Raw genomic sequence first — 13864 nt, forward strand, 5'->3', positions numbered from 1 at the left:
TTTTATCTCTTCTTAGTTCTCTCATACTGGTGACCATCTATTAGCTGGTCCATTCTTTATGGAACTGACCTTACCTACATTGAAATTCAATGCAATTATGTAGGCTGTGTTCTGCATAGCAATTTAATAAACGCCTAGTTGACTGCTTTCTTGACAACCAAAGAAAAGTGGTCCAGAATCCATCCTTTAATCCACCAAGCAGAATGTTCTAAAGTAAAAGCCTACAGAACAGGCAATTACCATGCTGTCCTCTCCATTCCTCCATGATGAAGGGTAGGGAGCCACAGACAGTCCTGCGGCAAGGTAATATGTGTTCTAAGGCACAAGGGATCTCAAACCAGGCTTCCAGAAGCTTGATTAGAGTGAATACTTAGTGGTTATCCCATACTTCCTGATTCTTTTTATAGACTCATAATTACTTTGATGTTGCTGGAGTGAGGACCAAAACATAATTCAACACTACTGGATACTAGTGAAACATATTATGGCAGTATCCACAAACTCTAGGTATCAAAGGGCTCTTGTTTTGTGCCTCCCTTCCCTCAGCACACACTCTATCTTATCTTTCTATAATACATTCTAGATTTGAAAGAAAAAAAAGAATGCAGTGTTTAAAAGTGTTTTCTTGATGGTTCATATCTATAATCTGAGCTGTGAGGGAGGCATAGGATGGAGAGTCATTGCCTAAGGCAAACAAGTAAGACCTTTCCCAAGAAAAAAGCTAAGGCAAAAATGATTTGAAGCATACCTGAAAGATTAGAATGTCTCTTCATGAACATGAGCCCTGAGATCAAATCCCAGGACTACCAAAAGACAAATCACTGTGTAGTCATTGAAGCCACACTAACCAGGTACATATTTTTATTCATCCATTCACTAGCCATGTCACCTTGAGAAAGGTACCTAACCTCCTTCTACCTCAATTTCTCTATGTAAAATGGACCTAATATTAGGACCCATCTCATAAGGTGGCTGTAAGAAATAAATATTAACTCAGTATTTATTAATATTAAATGGTGAATGTTTGTGTTTTTTCCCATCCTGGTGCTTAAACTCAGGGCCTGGGCATGGTCCTCGGGCTTTCTCAAGGCTAGTGCTCTGCCACTTGAGCCACAGCACCACTTCCAGCCTTTTCTCTAGGCAAGCACTGTACCACTAGGTTATGCTCCCGGTTCCTAAATGGTGAATTCTTGACACTTAGAAACCATGTAATAAGGAAGAAGTGAAGGGTATTGTCAACAAGACGGCAGATCTCCTGCCTCCATCTCATCCACAGAAATCCAGCTTATGACCAACCACAGGAAAGAATACTATTTGACAGGAAGAGCTATTATTCTGAATGTAAGTGAAGCAGAAAAAAAATGAGAGAAAACCTAAGAAATTATGAGATCCTACAATATTGCCCATGATTTTCCCACATATCTATAATTGCCTTTTTATCATAGAGTATTCATTCATAAGAAACCTTTACTACCCATATACCAGTGACTCACATCTATAATCCTAGTTACACCGAAGGCTAAGAGCTGAGAATCAAGTTTTGAAGCAACCCTGGGTAGAAAAGTTTGATAGGCTCTATCTCCAATTAATCAGCAAAAAAAAAAAAAATAGCCATACTGAGGTACGACTCACGTAGTATAGCACCAGCTGAGAGTGAAAAAGCCAAGAAAGGGCTTGAGACCCCCAGAATAAGCCACAATACTGGAACTTTGTGTCCCAGCACAGAAAAAAAGAAAAAAGAAGGCCAAGAGTGTAGACTAGTGGTAGAGTGCTCGCCTAGCATGAATGATGCCCTGGGTTCAATTCCTTGGTACCACATACATAGAAAAAAAGGCAGAAGTGGTGCTGTAGCTAAAGTGGTAGAGCACTATCCTTGAGGAAGCTCAAGGACAGTACCCAGGCCCTGAGTTCAAGCCCCAGGACTGGCAAAAAAAAAATACCAAGAAGAGAAAGCAAGGAAGGAAGGAGGGAAGGAAGGAAGGAGGGAAGGAAGGAAGGAGGGAAGGAAGGAAGGAAGGAAGGAAGGAAGGAAGGAAGGAAGGAAGGAAGGAAGGAAGGAAGGAAAGAAAGAAAGAAAAGAAAGAAAGAAAGGAATCTTTAATAAGTAGCAGAGTCAAGTGATGCAAAATCAGAAACAAGGAGAGGGTAGGCAGACAAGGTTCTGTCCAGTGCATGCACACAGTGTGCATGACTGGAAGGTAAAAGAGGATTCCTTGTATTACACTAAAAGCTCAGAGTAAGCTAATAAGTGATGAGAGTAAGTCTCTCATCTCATGATGGTTTCATCCTAGAAGAAGAGACTTGTTATAAACAACTATCATCATCATCATCATCCTCATCCTCATCCTCATCATCATCATCTGGAAGAGAAGTACAAGGTGCTAAGAGAAGGAAGGGAATGTCAAAGAAAGTCACAGATCAGAAGGAAAAATAGAAATCACTCCGAGAGCTGACTGGAGGCATAGCTCCAGTGATTGAGTACCAGCCCTGTGCAAATGAGAAAAGCATGCAGGAGAGCAAGCCCTATGAGTTTCAGGCCCTGAATTAGTGCTTGGGGAAAAACATGAACTCAATAAAGAAATAAAGAAGCAGCTACCCAGGCAGAGCCAGGAAAAAATATTTCAGACAAAGACAGCCATCTGCAAAGGTTCCAAGGCAGAAAAATGTCTTGAGGTAAAGTTGATGACAGAAATGTAAGTGTATCTTAGATAAAGAGCCAGGGAAAAGTGGGGTGAGAGATAAGAGGGCCAGCAGACAATGTGCTATCACTGTGTGACTGCGTGAAGAATGTTCCTAGCTCTCCACCATACCTCCTGTCCCCTGAATCTTCTCATCACTTCATTGGCAGTACGAACAGAAAAAAATATATATATTAGCAAATCAAGGTAAGAAGTATTTAACCTGCTTACTTACATAAGACAGCAGTTAAAAATATTTCTGCTCGTGTATCAGGTATTCCTTCACAGGGTTGATTGGTCTTTCAAAGACAAAATTTCCTTCAGAGATAGAATCTTCCTGTAACAAAACATATTCAGAAATTACATTATGCATAATACAATGAAGACCAGTAATTTGTGCTTTTTGCGTGGAAGAGGTGTGTGCATCAAATATATTATATACACATAATATATTATATATTATCTAATGTATTATTAGATAGTGTAAATATATAAAATAGCAATAAACCATATATCATGTATATTATATAATAATATATAGATGTGTTATATAGTTATATTGTGTATTATTTATATTATATTATAGATACCATATATTATATACCCATATACATACATGTGGGGTTAATTATGTACTTTCCTTACTTCCCTTCTTCTTTTCCTCCTTCCCTCCCTTCCTTCTTTCCTGTATACCTCCTCCTTCTCTTCTTTCTCTCCCTCACTCTTTCCCTCTCTCTTTCTCTTCCCCCTTCTCCATACATCTTAAAAGGATTTCTCTACTTGAAATGCTGGGAATTAAAGTGTAGCCAATTACTTCCAAGAGGATATAAAGCAATCCATTTGGTTGTGGTAATTACTATTCATTTGTGAGCATCATCCTGTGAATATGGCATATGCCCAGTATTTAATAAGATGCCCAATTCACCTACATGGCATAGTGAAATCCAGCCACCGAGGGCACTATGAATCTTTCATTTGAATTCAGTTAAAAGTCACTTAGCTATGGAGACACAAAGTACCAAGTGTATGCACCGAGGGAACAGAAATAACTCATTCTCACGTTAAAAAAAAAAGTCAAACCAATCTGCTAACCATTTTAAGATACTGTTCTTCTGTGCTAATCCTTTACACAGACCACACACACAATTTTACTCCCTGTCCACTGGGATTCTACTGCATAGAGGAAGGGAAATATATAGGCCAGTGACACTATCTTACCTCTGCTTAATGAATGCTGCTCACCAAATGAGCCTCACACATCTGGGTTCTTTCTCTTTGGTGTCCTAATCTTACATTTATTTCTGAGGCTACCTGATAAACAGCTGACTCCCCCACTAGAATGCAAGTTCCAATTCCCGTAGCTGTCAAAAAAGGGCTTGTTTTAGCAAAATCCCTAACCTTTGGGTGCTGCTGAGCTCTGTGTGATGTGAGAAGACTGCATACCCTTTCATGGATCTTCTTCCACGTGGAAGAACTGGAATGGAACCTGCCCAACAGGGTAAAAAGAGTGGAGCAATTATACAGCGAATGAAAAGATGCCAATGAAGGATACATAAGGATAAAGGCTAATAGTTGAAAGTTAATAATCAGACAGCAGCAAAATATGAAATGGTACATGTAGTATGATTCAATGCTTTTATCAAACTCTGTATAAGGAAAGCATGAGGCAATAACCAAAGTGTTAAAAATGACTTTGCTGAAGTGTGTGGCTCCCAGTAGTTCTTTTGGGACTTTACTGTAGCTTTCAGATTTCACTAACAGATTCTGTTTCTATATTTCATTTTTAATCCTCAAATGTTTCATATAAAATTCAAATGTCAATTATTTTCTACCACTAGGATTTTATCTGATATGTAATTTATTGTAGGCTATCTTGACCTTAAACTAAATCCTTTTAGAGGAGAAAGAGAGAGAGAAGGCCAGGAGTTTGGCCTAGTTGGTAGAATGCTTGCCTAGCATGCAGAAAGACCCAGGTTCGACTCCTTGGTACCACACACATAGAAAAGCTGGAGGTGGTGCTGGGGCTCAAATGTAGAGCACTAGCCTTGAGGAAAGCCCAAGGAGAGTGCTCAGGCTCTGCGTTCAGTCCCCAGGACTGGCAAAAAAAAAAAAAAGAAGCAACTGGAAATATGGTGGATGTTATAATCATTAATGCCCACTGTTGCAGTAGTTCCTCTGTGGTCTCCTCTCATGCTCTGTAACAAGCACATTCCTGTGTCCTGTAAAGACCCTCTCATTTTCAATTGGGTGGCAAACTTATATGTATGTCAGTTAGCTGTCCATCTCATTTATTACACAATTCTGAGACCCAGTTGTTCTAAGACAAGAGAAAAGGCTGGACTGAACTATCAGGTAAACCCTAAAGGAATGCTCCAGTGTTTGATTTTTTTTTCATAACAAGGGATCACCAACAACAACAAAAAAAATGGTGACATGACCAGGCTTTCCTCCTGACATGCAGGAGGGCAGGCGAAGGGAGCGCACTGCTGACCTTTCTGGAAAAGGCTGATCCACAGAGCTGGGGGGTCTGGCGTATGGGCAAGTGGCCAGTGAAGTTGGTTGGTGAAAATCAGCATCTCCTTGGTTTGTGAATGAGAACTTTTCACATTTACATGACTCTGTGGATGATAGTGAGTCTTTCTTTAAAATAATCCGTTCATCTGGCTCTCTAACAACCTGAGGGACAATAGACATTATTCTTTAGTTGCTTCATTTAAAGCTATGAGTGGGGTTTTGTTTGCTTCATTTAAAGCTATGAGTGAGATAGTACATGGAAAAGAAACTGAGATGATGGTATATTAAGCCCCAAAGATCTCTTGCAAATAAAAGAGGGGCTGCAGGACAGAAGGCTAGAGATAAAATGCTTGGGAGTCAATGCTCATTTCATATATTTTAATAAGCCAAAATAACTCATGCCTTGAATTTAGTTTTCCAAGAACTGGGATTGTTGAGTCTGGGTAAAATAATTTTTAAAGCTAGGAGCTAGCAGCTCATGCTTGTAATTCGGAGGCTGAGATCTGAAGATTGTAATTCAAAGCCAGCTTGGGCAAGAATATCTGGTAAGAAAGTCTTATATCCAATTAACTACCCAAAAAGCTGGAAGTAAAACTGTGGCTTAGGTGTTAGAGCGCTAAAAAGCTCAGGGGCAGTACTTAGGCCATGAGTTCAAGCCCCAAAACAAGCATAAAAAAAGAATTTTTAAACCAAATATGTAAGCACTATGGCAGAAGAGGCATAGTATCTTCAGCTTTCTTTGCTTCAGCCTGTTTTCATGTGGTAACATGGAAGTTTGAGTCTTCACTAGGACAGATCAACCAAACTTCAAGAACAAGTGGTTTATTGCCTTTAGGTATAAAGATTGCCTTAGGTATGAAGATACTCAATTGGAAAATAGGCAATAAAAACCATTATTGACAAAGTAAGCATTGGGCTCTTTGCATCTTCCTTGGTTATTTATCCTGCAATGAAAAGACGGAAGCAAACTAATAAACCCCAAAGGCTACTGTATAATCTAATTCACCCTACTTAACTAAAGCAACTCTTCATAATATTCTTTCCACCACTAACTACAAAAGCACAATGATTGACAGAAGATAGCCAGAAATAAAACATTTTTACAAATGCGACATCTAAACTTACCTTTATGTTTGTTGCAAAGCTGTCAAGCGAAGAAGCTAGAAGAGAGAGGAACAGATGTTAGAATGACTCATTATTTCCAGTTCACCCTAAGACTGCTGTTACATTTACACCACTACAGTCCAAAAACAAAAAAAGTCAAGACCGTGAATGAATTATTAAAGAACTCCAATATTCCCTTGTAAATTCCACTGCTCCACTTTCCAGTCTCCCTTAACTCACTGCACTTCTATCTATGAGATTTTTCTGCCCTCAAAGTCAATAATGATGTGGTTTAGTCACCGCACATCTGGAAAAGGGAAAGGTAAATACAAAACAAATAAAGTACATGTTCAGAGTCCTCTCCATGACATGCTCAACAAGAAAACAGGTGGCCAGAACTTGAATGACATGGATGGGGTCTAACAAGACCCCACTCCCCCAAACCCCCATGCTATTCTCTCTGATTTCTGTAGAATCTTATTTTTGCAGAGCTCTTGAATATACTTATCCAAGGTACATATGAATGTTAAACTGAAATAATTAATACATCAAAGGATAATGTAGCAATCATAGAAATCATTCTGAGTACACTAAATTATTGTGAAAAGTAAGTAGTCCTGAAACCAAAGAATGGTGAGGATGATTAGAAACTGTGTAATAAATATGTATAGAGAAAACAGATGAAATTAGAATAAAAAAGCTTTTGAAATGAATACCTATAAGGCAATGCTCATGTGACTAGGAGTTAGGTTGTTACAGGAACTTTTTCTGGGCTTCTGTTATTGGTTGTATGTTAGTGGTAGTGAGAAGGAAGCCATAAAAGGGTCTTGGGGGGGGGCTGAGATCAGAAAATCTAGGACTGAGGCCTCTTTGGGTACAGTTAGTAAGCCTCTATGTCAACCAGGATGGGCATGATAGCACATGACTCTCATCCCTGGCACACAGACCAATTGTAGTCCAAGCTGACCTAGGCATAAATGTGAGATGTCATCTGAAAAAATACAGCAAACAAGGCTAGGGGTAGCTCAAGTAATAGGGGACCTGCCTAGTAAGCACAGAGCCCTGAGTTCAAAGTACATTCCAAGAAGAAAAGAAAGAGAAAGAAGGGAAGAGGCCAGGCCGAAGAGAGGGGGGGAGAGGAAGAAGAGGGGAGGGGAAAGGGAGGGGAGGGGAGAAAACAGAGGAGAGGAGGGGAGAGGGGAGGGGAGAAAACAGAAGAGAGGAAGGGGGAGGAGAAGGGAGGGAGGGGAGGGGAGGAGAGAGGAGGGGAGGGGAGGGAAGGGGAGGGGAGGGAAGGGAAGGGAAGGGAAGGGAAGGGAAGGGAAGGGAAGGGAAGGGAAGGGAAGGGAAGGGAAGGGAAGGGAAGGGAAGGGAAGGGAAGGGAAGGGAAGGTCTTAAAAGCCTGGTAATTTCCTTTCTGGATACCCTGGGTTAGTAGGACACTATTGAGCACATTTCACTTCAATTATTCTGGCTTTGCAGCTGCCTCTAACTCATGGAAACCCCACAGCCTAAGAATCCTGGAGAAATAAGGCTCACATGTGACTCCTCAGAGTAAAAGACAGTAAGTACAATACACTAGTTCACATAAGACATAGACTAGAGTAACAAGAAACCCCAATACCTCTTCTCATTGGAAACAGAAAGTCCGAAAATTTACATTTTCTCTGAGACTTCAACAAATGATGTTCCAAATTATCTTCACCAAAGGGCTTTGAACTGTCCACCTAAAGTAAAGAAATAAGACAATGTACAGTAGCTTAAATTGCTTTTCCTTGTTAACCATGATACCTTTCTTCCTCTCAGTCACTGCATAATTTAAGCTGCATAATTTATGCAGCTTAGAAATAGAGAAGGTCAGAAAATAACCTCAATAACCATGTTCAAGTATGTTACGTGATCCATCCAATAAGAGAAACGAACCCGGGCCGGGAGTTTGGCCTAGTGGTTAAAGTGCTTGCCTAGCATGCATGAAGACCCGGGTTCGATTCCTCGATAACACATACATAGAAAAAAGCCAGAAGTGGTGCTGAGGCTCAAGTGGTAGAGCTCTAGCCTTGAGAAAGTCCAAGAACAGTGCTCAGGCCCTGAGCTCAAGCCCAGGACTGGCCAAAAAAAAAAAAAAAGAGAAACGAACCCTATCTCCACTTAGGTTTCTCTAAAGCTACTACATGGAAATATAGGCTAAATCTGACCAGAAAGAATCCAAGTTAGACAGAAATTATAATAGCTAAACCACAATAAACTGTGTCTCAGTTATAAAAAAAAAAGAAATTATAATAGCACAGATGAAGTTCAAAGAACCAGTCTAAGACTTAGTTCACCATCTTTTAAAATAGGGCAAAACATGAAGTTCTTAAACTGTATAAACAAGGCTGACTTCTGCAGGGCCTTCCCTAAGCCCTGAGAGCCAGGGTTTGTCTTCTATGCCTGTCCAGTCTAAAAGTCTATATTCTTTTTTTTTTTAATGTGTGTGCCAGTACTGGAACTTGGACTCATGGTCTTGTGCTCACAATTTGTCACACTTCCATTTCTGGCTTTTTTCTGGTTTGTTGGAAATAAAGAGTTTCCTAAACTTTTCTGCCCCAGATGTCATCTGAAAAATATAGCAAACATGGGTAGAGTTGGCCCAAGTAGTAGAGCACCTGCTTAGCAAGCACAAAGCCCTGAGTTCAAAGTACATTCCCTCAAAAAGAAGAGAAAGACTTGGAGGGCTGGGGAGGGAAGAAGGGTTCACTCTTCAATCTTCAGGCTCCTGATCAGCCAGGATTTTAATGTAAGCTACCAGCACCTGATCTGAGTTCTATATTCTTGAAGAAGAAAAAAGAAATAATGGTAACTATTATTTTCCTTAAGATGACAGATCACATTTTCCCAAAGAAAAATTGGGACACGTGACATGATGTGTAAATAGGTTAAAATACTGTAAAAGAGATGCCAGGTACCACTGGCTCAATCTGTAATCTCTGCTACTCAGGGGGGCTGAGATCTGAGGATTATGGTTTGAAGCCAGCTGGAGCAAGACAGTCCATAAGACTCTTATCTCCAATTAACCACAGAAAGACAGAAGTGGCACTGTGGCTCAAGTTGTAGTGTACTAGGCTTGAGTACAAAAGCTCAGAGACAGCACCCAGGCCCTGAATCCAAGCCCTGGGTCCAGAAGAAAGAAAGAAAGAAAGAAAGAAAGAAAGAAAGAAAGAAAGAAAGAAAGAAAGAAAGAAAGAAAGAAAGAAAGAAAGAAAGAAGAAAGAAAGACAAAGAAAGGAAGGAAGGAAGGAAGGAAGGAAGGAAGGAAGGAAGGAAGGAAGGAAGAAAGGAAGGGGAAGGGAAGGGAAGGGAAGGAAAGAAAAGAAAGAGAGGGAGGGACCGAGGGAGGGAGGAAGGAAGGACTGAAAAAGGGGTTTCTTCTAGAATAGCTATAACACTAAGTTTCTATAATTCTAATTTTTTGCTTATTTCTGTTATTTTTAGTATCAATAATGCAGATTAAAATGTTAATGTTTCTTCCTCTTCAAGAAATAGAGTGATGCAGATTTAAAGTATTTATAGCATCAGATTCTTTTAGTGCTAATGTTCTACTCAGGGAAATGTCACATACCAAGAATCTGGCTACATGTAAGAATTAATATGTAAAACCACTTATAAAAGAGCTTGGAATACAGAAAAAGCTATATAAAAATGTGTTAAATGGTAGAAATATGAAGCAAGAAATCAAACCATATTTTTTCAAGGTTATTTAGTCCAAAATGGCATTAGCTGAAGTTGTAACTTACAAAAATATAAAGGGGATGCAATAAATCAACTATCCAGTTCTTTATTCCTACATCTATAATAGATAGTGCATGTAGCTAGGGAAACTGTTCAGTAGTCTCTACAAACTACGTTATTTTTACCTACAAACCATTTACTTCCCATACAACCATCTTAGCAGCAACTTGACTTTGAGACTGTACAAAATATGCAAACAGGGCCAGGAGTTTGGCCTAGTGGTTAAAGTGCTTGCCTAGCATGCACGAAGACCCGGGTTCGATTCCTCGGTACCACATACATAGAAAAAAGCCAGAAATGGTGCTGAGGCTCAAGTGGTAGGGTTCTAGCCTTGAGAAAAGTCCAAGGACAGTGCTCAGGCCCTGAGCTCAAGCCCAGGACTGGCAAAAAAATAAATAAATAAATAAAAATATGCAAACACCACCACTGGGGATGTTAAGTCAAAATAGCAAGTCAACATATAGAAATAGACATTCTAAAGAGAAAGCTAATCATTGGAATGGTGATCATAACAAGTATAAAATAATACAAATAAAATGGTTCCAATGTAATGTTGTTCAACTGCAATCAATTAGGAAGATACACAGAATATTATATACATAGTGTATTGCAACTTTGTGGGGGGAAATGAAGTCTATGATTTTTAAAGTGAAAGGAAATGCATCAAATGAAGCTAAAAATTTTTATCCTTGAACTTTTCTACACTTCCCATTGCTTCCATGGCACAGTAGTAAGAGAACTACAGTGATCAAATTTGCCCAGTGTTTCCTATAGGCAAAATGACTCTAATTAAGCTTCTGAGTGTCCACATCCTTCTTCCTTCAATAAACATCCCCTGCTCTTCAAAGTATGCCCACTGAACCCCAATCTCATTAAGAAAACAAACACTGGCTAGGTAGTTGGAGTTCATGCCCATAATCCTAGAAACTCAGGAGGCTGAGATCTTAAGTCCACAGTTCCAAGCCAGCCCAAGCAAGAAAGTCCATGAGACTCTTCTCCCTCATTAACCACCAAAAAGCACCAAGTAGAGCTGTGGCTCAAGTGGAAGAGCTCCACATTGAGTGAAAAGAACTCAGAGACAGCACCCCAAGACAAGCTTATAAGAAACAAATAAAATATTTTAAAAACTACTGAGCTGAGAATGTAGCTTAGTAATGGAGTGCTTGCCTAGCATGCATGAAGCCCAGGGTTTGATTCTTCAACATCACATCAACAAAAAAAGGCCAGAAGTGGTGTTATGGCTCCAGTGGTAGAATGTTAGCCTTGAGCAAAAGAAGCTCAGAGACAGTGCCCAGGTCCTGAGTTCAAGCCCCAGGACTGGCAAAAATAAATTAAATAAATAAATAACTTGATCCATGCTTTTAAACTAATAAAGCATCATTTTGGGATTGATGGCCTAGAGCATGCCAACCTGGGTTGGACAATGCCTGAAAATGGCAAGTAACCAAACAAGCTATCATCCATACTGAGAATTTTCAAAAATAAAATAAAATGTGATAGGTGTCATTTTACTGAGTAAATTCTTTGTATGAAATACTTTTACTAGGTTTGACATTAGGTTAGATATCTTTATTAGTTTCCTGAACAGGCTCTAGGAAATGAAGGTAACTTAACTGCAGTGATTAATCATACTGAAATCCCTCTTACCCCCTTAGTTTTGTTATGGCTCTGAAGTACTCTTTTTAAAAAAAAAAGAAAAAGAAAAAAAAAAGACCTTTAGACTCACATGTCTAACCACAAATGGAGGTTTCCTATCTTCAGAGTATCTGACGTGATTTCCAAGGTCGAAGTGAGTCGGCTGGTCCAGGAAGAGACGTCTGGTGAAATATGGGGAGGGCGCCCGGGACTGCATGCCTTTACATAGTCTGTCATGACGGCTCTTTGATTTCTTCTCTTTATTCTTTAAGGGGGGTATCTGTCCATAGGAGTTAGATGAAGGATTTTGTGGCTTATATTTTTCATCCTGAAATAAAAAACAAAGTTTTTAAATTTGTTTATTTGGCAGTGTTGGGGATTATAACCTGGTACCCAGGACATGGAGCACAGTAAGAAGCACTGAGTTACATCCTCAGAAGGTTTTGCTTTATTTGTGCCAGTTCTGGAGCTTGAACTCAGAGCCTCGGCCTTGTCCTTGAGTGTCAATGAGGAGTGGCCTCCTCATCCAGTTCCCTCCTGCCTGAATTTTTTTCCTAAGTTATTTTTTCAGGATCAAAGGTACAGATGAGTTCTGTGATCAGCACGTTGTTTCACTTCTTAATTTCATTCTACCCTGTCTGAATAGAGCTTTACACTGCTGCTCATTCCTTCCTTCCTCTAGAAAGCACTCTACATGACTACAGAATCATATACCATAAGAAAAAAAGAAAAGCAATGAAAACCAGTGAAGGGAAACAGAGACACAATGAGACAGAAGGTGTCTCATGGGATGTTCTATGCTGGTTAGAGCTTTTTCAAAGATGGAGCACAAATGCAAATCAAAGCATCGGCCTTGGGGGAGACAGAGGGACGATGGATAAAGCCAGGAGCCTTAACAAGGCCACTTACATCAAAAATGTGATTTTTAGCATCTGAATCACTGTGCTCTAGCAGCGAATTGGCAAACTAAATATAGGTCAAACACTAACCACTCTATGTGACTAAACACTAATGTCCCTCTAATATGACAGGATGAGCAAGTGATGTAAATACCAAAAAATTCAAGCCTAGCAAAGGTTTTCTCTGTTCCCGCTTTTCCCATTGCATACACATTTGAACTGAGTTCTGAGTTAAAAAGAAAGGAAAAAATCTCTACATTTTTAGTGAAAATGCTAAGATTTCTATCACTATCTTTTGGATGTTGATGATACTTACAAGAAATCTGTTTCTGTGAGGAAATACACATTCTCGGATGGCTGTTCTTGTAGAAAATTCTAGTTTGGGAGCAATGCCCTAAAAAATTAAACAGCATATAAGAAAGCAAAATTACTGGAAATAATTCTTTACCTATATTATCCTAACTTACAATTAGCCAAGAACCTCATTGTTCTCTTGTGAAGGTGCTGTATCTGCATATATTATATAAAATATATCTGGAATAAATGGCTAACATACTTTATAATCTAGATCCAGGCCTAAGTACTTTGAATATATCAACTGCTAATACAGTCCCATGAAGTAAGTTCTAATATGATCTCTACTTGTCGGTGCATAAATGAGGACCAAGGCCAAGGTGGTCGTCCACCTTGCAATGGCAAGGCGGTAAGCCAATGCCAGGCAGTATCCAGGCTGCTACTTACTCCACTTAAAACATGGGTGATGGGACAACATGAGATTACTTTGGAAAAACTTGCTTTTATATTAACTATGTGTGTTTATCAGATCAATTTCCAAACTCTTCATTTTGTTTTAATTGACACTTCTTTTTTTTATTTTTTTTTGCTCAGTACTCTACTAACTAAAGATTATTAGGTAACGATTTACAAAAACAGAAATACAAAGGGAAAAGTTCCATTATAGTGGAAGAAATATTGATGAATTGACAAACTCAAGGAAGATACAGCAAAAGGTTTGCTTGACCTCCTTATGTCATCCACTCTTACTTCCTACAAAATTAATAAAAGGAAGTAGAATAGTAGACCAAAATAGAAAAAAAAATCGCTTCAGGGAGTGTGACTCAGTGTAAACTCTGACGCCTCAGAATCCCACTCCATCACTCACTCTGTGACCCTCAGGTTATTTCTGAAAACCCCTCTCCCAACTTCCCATACACAAATGGGAAAAGGCCAAAAGGGTGCAAAAGATAATCCAAGAGCACAATGAAC

The 13864-nt window shown here is 39.4% G+C and overlaps 1 protein-coding gene across 1 annotated transcript in view; it reads right to left on the reverse strand.

Moving 5' to 3' along the window:
• Spata6l (spermatogenesis associated 6 like) overlaps positions 1 to 13864 on the reverse strand; it is a 29488-nt gene that overhangs the window by 1750 nt on the left and 13874 nt on the right. Inside the window, exons 6-12 of the mRNA XM_090329719.1 lie at positions 12915 to 12992; positions 11791 to 12027; positions 7957 to 8023; positions 6318 to 6352; positions 5170 to 5354; positions 4077 to 4164; positions 2914 to 3015 (exon numbers count right to left, since the gene is read on the reverse strand). Coding sequence (XP_090185845.1) covers positions 2926 to 3015; positions 4077 to 4164; positions 5170 to 5354; positions 6318 to 6352; positions 7957 to 8023; positions 11791 to 12027; positions 12915 to 12992 — 780 coding nt within the window. The 3' untranslated portion in view covers positions 2914 to 2925. The remainder of the gene's footprint in view (positions 1 to 2913; positions 3016 to 4076; positions 4165 to 5169; positions 5355 to 6317; positions 6353 to 7956; positions 8024 to 11790; positions 12028 to 12914; positions 12993 to 13864) is intronic.

Source organism: Megascapheus bottae, chromosome 3 (genome assembly GCF_031878675.1).
Source record: "Megascapheus bottae isolate mThoBot1 chromosome 3, mThoBot2.hap1, whole genome shotgun sequence".
NCBI lineage: Eukaryota > Metazoa > Chordata > Mammalia > Rodentia > Geomyidae > Megascapheus > Megascapheus bottae.